This window comes from Salvelinus fontinalis, chromosome 41 (genome assembly GCF_029448725.1).
Source record: "Salvelinus fontinalis isolate EN_2023a chromosome 41, ASM2944872v1, whole genome shotgun sequence".
NCBI classification, from domain to species: Eukaryota; Metazoa; Chordata; class Actinopteri; order Salmoniformes; family Salmonidae; genus Salvelinus; species Salvelinus fontinalis.
In genome coordinates this window covers 23436607-23445908 of record NC_074705.1, presented here as the reverse complement: position 1 = coordinate 23445908, position 9302 = coordinate 23436607, and the positions used below count along the sequence as shown (strand labels likewise).

Genomic DNA, 9302 nt, shown 5'->3' with positions numbered 1-9302 from the left:
GTCATGTGAGGTTTGTTTTAATTATGTGGTGGTTTATTTTCATCAAATGTTCAACATAGGGCAAATACTGTCTGGAGCCACTTCACATTCTGGCCATTTGGTGGCACTTTGCTGCCTCCCTATGGTGACAGTTGGATGTGCACCCTTTCAAACTATCACCGTTACAAGTTAAAAAGTTCACAGGCACAAAAGTACAGTGAAATGCTTAACTTGTAAGCTCTACCCAACAGTGCAGTGCTCAATATCAAAATAACTAATAATTAAGAAAAACATCAGATAAGAGGAAGCTATATAAACAGGGTCAGTGCCAATACCAAATTTACAATGTGCAGGGAACCGAGCCATGTACACTAACTAAGCCACTAAGACGTCTCAATAGTCTAATAATACACTTGATTAAGTGCTTTTACTAACGGAGATAATCAGCAAGTTAAAAAAAACTATAAAATGATTAAAGTACCAAAAGTACACTAATCATACAGACAGACGAACCAGGGACAACAGTCAACATAATAACAGACTTTAGTGCTATCGTGGCTTCCTCATCTCATCTCCTTGATCAGGACAAATTAAATGCCCCCTAATGTGTAGTCAATAGACTGACCACGTCTCCATCACACCACTGTCTCCAACATTCAGCTCTATACATCAAATGTGACAAAGGAAGGCCGCTCCAACAGAGGTACAAAAACAGTCTTTATTTACAAAACATCTGGTGGCTCTGAAGTTGTGTAAAAAAAAAAGAATGACACCTGCAGCAATGTCCAGGACACCAGGCCTCTTCTGGGTAAGTACTGTCCAACAGGAACTATACATTCTCAACACTTCCTCCCCAGACCAGCCAATCAGAGCTCCGCCCCATCCTTGGAGCATGTAGGTCCCCAGTCTGGTCAGGTGACATACTGTAGTTCCTGGGAAGAGGGGAAATGTTTAGCTCAAACTGACCAATAACTACTGTACTTTAAGGCATCATACCCTTTGAAGCAGCTTTGAAACACCCATTCTTATCTCCCATTCTATATTGCTGACTGATTTCCAAATGGACAAATTTTGTATCGTATTCACTTTCACACTCCCTTGTTCCTCCGGGTCAGTCATCCTTCTTGTTGTCCAGGACCTCGTTATCCAGGAGCTCCTGCACCTGCTCCGCTATCCTCCTCTGCTCTGCCCTCTGTATCTTCAGCTTGGCCTCTTCCTTCTTAGCCTGATAGATCTTCACTCCAGCGAAGCCCAGGCACAAGACCAGGGTCTTCAATGCCAGGATGTAGAAGAGCAGAGGGACATTGTCCAACGCCTGGAGGAAGGGAGAGATGGAAAGGAGCAGGGTGATGAGATAATGAGGCTATGCGCTTCGGTCATGAAAGCTCATGAAGATTGGTAATGTACAGGTTAATTCACTTTAGAACAAATCTATAAAATATAAAGTCAGGCATTCTGTGGCAAACTAGGTGGAAAGAAAATGAGTGCTTGACCAACAAAGTTGGTCTACTTAATATAATCCTCTGTCATGCTCAATTGCACAGCGGACCAAGTAGAGGACCAAGTCACTCTCTACCAGCCCCTCTTACCATCCCTCAAGGAAGGAACACTCTAGAACAACGGTTCCCAACCTTTTTCGGTTACTGTACCACTAACTGAATTTTGCTCTGCCCGGAGTACCCCCTCAAACATTTTACCAGTCGCATGAGCCTTCTCAAGTACCCCCTGTGGCTTCCCTGTGTGAACCACTGCTCTAGAATTCCACAAGGGACCAAAATACTACACCAACCCCCCCCCCCCCTCCCCCCCCCAACCCCCACACCAAAAAGTCCAAAGTCTAGAAGTCAGCTGACACCCAAACAGTCACCATAGTTGGCAGGACAGCTGCAACCATCGTATACTAGGCCTGTCTTCTGTCAGTGACACACACACACACACACACACACACACACACACACACACACACACACACACACACACACACACACACAGAGAGAGAGATCTAAAAACAAATGAGCTGATATTTCTATAATTAGAACCTGTCAGTTCAGTTATTTGTAAAATGAGCTGACTTTTAGATCTGCTTCTCTGCGCAGCGCCTGCTCAAGTCGACCCTCGTGAACTAGACCAAATAAAAGGTGCTGCGTAGGCTGCAGTATTTATAGCAAGACTATCCTAAAAACATTGCATATGCGTCACTGTACAAAGCACCCATAACAATGTAGCTAACCAACAACAAGAGAATAAAAAATATCTTAAAACGTAACACTGCACTGTCCATGCAAATAGCAAGTGTCACTATCAAGTCACAACAACATTGGAGAGGATGGGTAGCTTGCCAGACGACAACAACCTCGTAGCGAAATAAGGGACGATTTATAGAACACAATACAACATGGGATGCTCAGCATATGTTAATTGTTACTAATGAATAGACTTTTATTCATATATCTGACTTACCTTCCAGTTGATCATGTGGTCCATGTCTTCTGTAATGTGACGTTGGACGGAACTGTGTTAAGAAAGTGGCTTTGGGTGAAGTTTCCCCTAGCACAGATATATGTGGCACTGCTCCGGGAGGAGATAAAGTATAATGTATTACTTCTAGAGGCGGGGCTTAAGACATTCTAGCAATAATAACGCACAATTTGTTTGATGTACATTATTTTGACCAATCGTCATCTAAGAGTCGTAGAACAAACCGGTAGGTTAGCCAATGAATGGGCACTGAGAGTTTCACGGGAAACATGTTATGACGAATGGAAAAGAACCGTCTAGAAGTGACTCCAAAGATATTCTTACTTCTTACTATAATGTTACAACCTTGTAACGGGGTTTGCTAATCTGATTAGCCATGTTATTATTGCTGAATCAGATTAAATGTAGACCTACTCCATCACCAATTATGGATTGAACCATTCGAGTTGCACACACTTTGTTGTACTTCTAGCCAACATCTAGCTATAGACACCGCCATACAGTTCAAATTATATGTATAGCCTATTATAAACCAGGTAGTTTGGGACCAGGATGCTGATTGGCGGAAACAGCATTTCAGCTGTGTGTATACCAGACAATATACCATGAGTATGTCACAAAATGCTTGTTAATTATGTTGGTAACCAGTTTATAATATGAAAAACAATGTTGGCTATTTGAGGTCAAGCTACTATGATAATGCAGTATTGTTCAGTATCCTCTAGAGGGCGATAAATTACCTCTCCATCAGTCTGTTGCGTAGGGCGTTTATACTCCTAGGCACAGATCTAGAATCTGCTCATGAATCCAAAATCAAAACCTTAACCATTACGACCAAAACACCAAACTGACCTTAGATCAGTGTCTGGAGGCTGTTAGAAATACTGAAGAAGACACGGGGCGCATTGGAGCGGATCACTTTTGTCAGGGCAGTGATCATTGTTGGTCACCACCCTGACAAAGTGATCCTCTCCAATGCGCCCCGCCCCGTGTCTTCTTCTTCTACAGGCCAGGATGTAGAAGAGCAGAGGGACATTGTCCAACGTCTGGAGGGAGGGAGAGATAGAAAGGAGCAGGGTGATGAGAGAGAGAGAATGAGGCTATGTGCTGTGTGTTTAGGTCTATAAGAAAAAGTTACAGAGCCAACCAAGGCTCATGAATGTTGGTAATGTACAGAACAAATCGACAAAATATAAATCAGCTATTCTGTGGCAAACTAGATGGAAAGAAAATTACCGATTGTTTGATCAACAAAGTTTGCCTTTCAAAGTGTGTTGCATCATGGTTATAAAAAGACTTGCGACTACATGTCGACTGAATTAACTTTACAAACATCAGTTTTTTATAAAGTCGCCTTCAAGTCGCTGCAATTGCTTTTCACCAACTGCACCATGCAGCCATCACCTGCATTTTGGGAAGCGCTATTATTTATTTATTTATTTATTTACCCTTTATTTAACCAGGTAGGCAAGTTGAGAACAAGTTCTCATTTACAATTGTGACCTGGCCAAGATAAAGCAAAGCAGTTCGACACATACAACAACACAGAGTTACACATGGAGTAAAACAAACATACAGTCAATAATACAGTATAAAAATAAGTCTATATACAATGTGAGCAAATGAGGTGAGATAAGGGAGGTAAAGGCAAAAAAAAGGCCATGGTGGCGAAGTAAATACAATATAGCAAGTAAAACACTGGAATGGTTTTACAAGTGTATGTTTGGCAGCATGAGTGAAGGATGCTTTGTTGCAAAATAGGAAGCCAATTCTAGATTTAACTTTGGATTGGAGATGTTTGATGTGAGTCTGGAAGGAGAGTTTACAGTCTAACCAGACACCTAGGTATTTGTAGTTGTCCACATATTCTAAGTCAGAACCCTCCAGAGTAGTGATGCTGGACGGGCGGGCAGGTGCAGGCAGCGATCGGTTGAAGAGCATGCATTTAGTTTTACTTGTATTTAAGAGCAGTTGGAAGCCACGGAAGGAGAGTTGTATGGCATTGAAGCTCGTCTGGAGGGTTGTTGACACAGTGTCCAAAGAAGGGCCAGAAGTATACAGAATGGTGTCGTCTGCGTAGAGGTGGATCAGAGACTCATCAGCAGCAAGGGCGACATCATTGATGTATACAGAGAAGAGAGTCGGCCCAAGAATTGAACCCTGTGGCACCCCCATTGAGACTGTCAGAGGCCTGGGCAACAGGCCCTCCAATTTGACACACTGAACTCTATCAGAGAAGTAGTTGGTGAACCAGGCGAGGCAATCATTTGAGAAACCGGCTATCGAGTCTGCCGATGAGGATGTGGTGATTGACAGAGTCGAAAGCCTTGGACAGGTCAATTTGTCAATCAATGTTTTTGTTTGACCCACGCGAACATGGCCAAAGCCCTGACTGAAACAGGAACCAACTTTGGCAGGATTCTAAAGCTACATGAGATAAAAATGAAAGTCTCTCTAACCAATAAATTGTAGACATGTTATGTTTTCCGTTTATGTGTGTGTGATATGTGTTAGGGTTAGAAAAGTTTATTTGGATATTTATTTAAAAAAAAAAAATAAACAATAGCAGCTATATTGACAGTGCCATATTGATATGAGCCTTGCTGTTGGAAAACCCTTACACTGTTTGACATTTGGCTGTCGCAGGTGCACCTACCCCCAACTTCACTCTCCGACTTTCGTCTACGGTCGGCTTCGTTAGGCTTAACGCTCAAACACACCAGCAGGAGGACACACACGTGTGTATGTGCATTTGTAATGGCTGTGTTCGAGAGAATCAAAACCGCAAATTGTGACTGACTGATAAACAAATAATAATACGTGTTATTTCTGATGCAAGGTGATTTGTAGATCAGTCAGTTAGCAGTCGCCTGCAGTCGTTTTGATGCTCTTGAACATGGCCAATGTCTCTCCCCCTTTCCACATCTGCACTGAACTGAAAATAACTAGACAGGTGGGAAGAAAAGGAAATAGTATTGTGACCTCTAACCCCTTCCTCCGCCTCCTTCCATCTCTCCCCGGGCCTCACCACCCAATGGGCTGACAGGGCGCAGATCCTGCTGGGAGAAACAACACAGGATTCTGGGAAAAGCAGAGGGAGGGCTTTTCTTCTTAATGAAAACACCACCTGTGTCTGTCCCTTTATACAATCTGGGTATCAAAGAGGCCTTATTTGTTTAAAGATGTGTTTTGTTGTTGAGCGGTTAGATCTGAAAGTGTTTGTTTGCTTTCTAGTCGTCTGAAGAGTGCTGGAGAGAAACACTTCCCTGCTGAGGACACACAGCTGATGGAGGAGGATGGATATCCTCACACACACGCACATGCACACACACAGGAGTAAACCAGGTGTACACACACACCTGGTGTCAAGTAGGTTCCATGCTGACAGGCAATCCCCCATGACCTGTGCTCAGCTGTAAGGTCAAAGGTAAATAGGTCCACCAGTCATGAGATAGCATCATTATGGCTCTTGTAAATGTTAAAGAGATTCAACCAAACATGGCTCCCTACCCGGGATTCCATGCCGCTCCCTACCAGTACTCTAAAGGACTGGTCATTCACTAGCAATGTACTTGGCAACATGATATGCCAGAGACAGAACAGTGATATGATGCCCATTTGGCAGCCAGTTACTTACTCTGACCTACTTTCAGCTAAACCACAGGAGTTTTACTTACTCTGACCTACCTTCAGCTAAACCACAGGAGTGTTACTTACTCTGACCTACCTTCAGCTAAACCACAGGAGTGTTATTTACTCTGACCTACCTTCAGCTAAACCACAGGAGTTTTACTTACTCTGACCTACTTTCAGCTAAACCACAGGAGTTTTACTTACTCTGACCACCTTCAGCTAAACCACAGGAGTGTTACTTACTCTGACCTACCTTCAGCTAAACCACAGGAGTGTTACTTACTCTGACCTACCTTCAGCTAAACCACATCAGTGTTATTTACTCTGACCTACATTCAGCGAAACCACAGGTGTGTGTCAATAGGCAGTAATGCAATGCATCATAGGACCAGAGATAATTACATTTCTTGTCTAAAGTCACATGGAAATGAAATGTAAAACAAGCACAAACGTATTTTCGCTGTATGCTACATTGGTTGCATATGGTGGTGAGTGATCATATTTGGAGAGAGGTGAAAAACCATTGATTATGTCTGCACCGCATGATTGAGCATTCATTTCATGTAAAGTTGACCTGTCCTTCACATGAGCTTTGACATCTAAACTTTTCAATGTTTTTGTCATCTGTATGGATGGAGTCTCTATATGCAGAGGAGAATACTGTATGGACCTAAGTATCTGCTTCAGACAGCGCTGTAAAGCTACATCTGAGAATATGAGAATAAAGACTTGAATAAAAGGAGGGCAGGATATGGATGTGTGACATTGGTACTTTGACAACTTGAGTTTTATCAGTCTCTGGAGCATCGTTCTGTTTGAGAGAGAGAGAGCAAGAGAGAGAGAGTGAGAGATTGAGAAGAAATAGGGAGAAAAAGAAAGAAAGACAGAAAGAAAGAAAAAGTGAGAGAGATTGGGAGAGAGTGAGAGAGAATTACAGGGGTACGTTCATTGTGATCCACGGTCAGACTCTGAGGCTCTAGTTTCCATGGTAACGCTATTGCGGGGTGTTAGGATGTTGTTCATACAGGGAAGCATGGCGATGTGGTTATTTTACCATAGAAGGACAGGAACAAGGGGATACAATGGAGCCCTTTTCCCATAGACATTTCAGAGGTCTTTTTTTATACAGTACATTCAGAAAGTATTCAGACCCCTTCACTTTTTCCACATTTTGTTACGTTACAGCCTTATTCTAAAATGGATTAAATAAAATAATTCCTCATCAATCTACACACAATACCACAAAATGACAAAGTGAAAACAGGTTTTTAGAAATAAAATAAAGACAGAAATACCTTATTTACATAAGTATTCACACCATTTGCTATGAGACTCGAAATTGTGCTCAGGTGCATCCTTTTTCCATTGATTGAGATGTTTCTACAACTTGTTTGGAGTCCACCTCTGGTAAATTCAATTGATTGGACATAATTTGGAAAGGCACACACCAGTCTATATAAGGTCCCACAGTTGACAGTGCATGTCAGAACTAAAACCAAGCCATGAGGTCGAAGGAATTGACCATAGAGCTCCGAGACAGGATTGTGTTGAGTCACAGATCTGGGCAAGGGTACCAAAACATTTCTGCAGCATTGCAGGTCCCCAACAACACAGTGGCCTCCATCATTCTTAAATGGAAAAAGTTTAGAATCACCAAGACTCTTCCTAGAGCTGGCCACCCGGCCAAAGTGAGCAATCGGGGGAGAAGGGCCTTGGTCAAGGAGGTGACCAAGAATCCGATGGTCACTCTGACAGAGCTCCAGAGTTCCTCTGTGGAGATGGGAGAACTTTCCAGAAGGACAATCATCTCTGCAACACTACACCAATCAGGCCTTTATGGTAGAGTGGCCAGACAGAAGCCATTCCTCAGTAAAAAGCACATGACAGCCCGCTTGGAGTTTGCCAAAAGGCACCTACAGGACTCTCAGACCATGAGTAACAAGATTCTCCGGGTCTGATGAAACCAAGATTGAACTCTTTGCCCTGAAGATGAAACCTGGCACCATCCCAACGGTAAAGCATGGTGGTGGCAGCATCATGCTGTGGGGATGTTTTTCAGAGGCAGGGACTGGGAGACTAGTCAGAATTGAGAGAAAGATGAACGGAGCCAAGCGCATAGAGATCCTTGATGAAAACCTCCTCCTGAGCATTCAGGGCCTCAGACTGGGGCGAAGGTTCACATTCCAACAGGAAAACAACCCTAAGCACACAGCCAAGACAACGCAGGAGTGGCTTCGGGACAAGTTTCTGAATGTCCTTGAGTGGCCCAGCCAGAGCCCGGACTTTAACCAGATCAAACATCTCTGGAGAGACCTGAAAATAGCTGTGCAGTGACACTCCCCATCCAACCTAACAGAGCATGACAGGATCTGAAGAGAAGAATGGAAGAAACTCCCCAAATACAAGTGTGCCAAGCTTGTAGCGTCATATCCAAGAAGACTCAAGGCTGTAATCGCTGCCAAAGGTGTTTCAACAAAGTACTGAGTAAAGGGTCTGAAGACTTATTTAAATGTCATATTTCATTTATTTATTTGTTTTTCAAAATTTGAAAACATTTCTAAAAACTGTTTTTGCTTTGTCATTATGAGGTATTGTGTGTAGATTAATAAGGGGGGGAAATGATTTCATCCATTCTAGAATAAGGCTGTAAAGTAACAAAATGTGAAAAAAGTAAAGGGGTCTGAATCCTTGTATATGAACATATGTACTTGAGTGCATTTGTGTAGGTGGCTGCATGTGGGTGGATGTACATATAGTATATATCTTACTCTTTCTCCTAAAGCAGTGATATTGATGGATTTGAGCCAAGTATGTTGGTTTGGTCAATAGTAACCATACACAGACTCAGACACACACACACACACACACACACACACACACACACACACACACACACACACACACACACACACACACACACACACACACACACACACACACTGGGCTATTTACATCCATCCCTGAGGCACTGAAGCCTCTGATATTAAAAGAGCAGGTCAAAGGTGACAAAACAACCTCCAACCTCTCCAGGTGAACAGTAATCCAGATGTTTCTGACACTGATGTTCATAACCTTTTTGGATTTCTGTTCACAGGAAAGATGCTCTCACACACACTAACAAACACACACATGCTCACACACATGCTCACACACACGCTCACGCACACACAAACACACTGCCTCGTACTTGCTTGTTTGTGTGCCATTATTAA

General features: G+C 42.9%; 1 protein-coding gene across 1 annotated transcript; it reads right to left on the bottom strand.

Annotated features, from left to right (window-relative positions):
• Positions 1 to 678: 678 nt before the first annotated feature.
• On the bottom strand, positions 679 to 2558 carry LOC129840210 (small integral membrane protein 11-like). Its single transcript, XM_055907880.1, has 3 exons — positions 2440 to 2558; positions 1066 to 1294; positions 679 to 911 (listed from the first exon to the last, which is right to left on the bottom strand). Exons 1-2 carry the CDS (start codon positions 2461 to 2463, stop codon positions 1091 to 1093), a joined length of 228 nt encoding a protein of 75 aa, XP_055763855.1. The 5' UTR covers positions 2464 to 2558; the 3' UTR covers positions 679 to 911; positions 1066 to 1090.
• Between the last annotated feature and the right edge of the window lie 6744 nt (positions 2559 to 9302).

What these genes read in the sequence shown, in the direction of transcription:
- LOC129840210 (XM_055907880.1), bottom strand. Translation starts at nt 2,463, where the DNA reads ATGGACCACATGATCAACTGGAAG. An exon ending in ACCACATGATCAACTGGAAG is followed by an intron (nt 1,295 to 2,439) that starts GTAAGTCAGATA and finishes CCCTTCCTCCAG; the next exon opens with GCGTTGGACAATGTCCCTCT.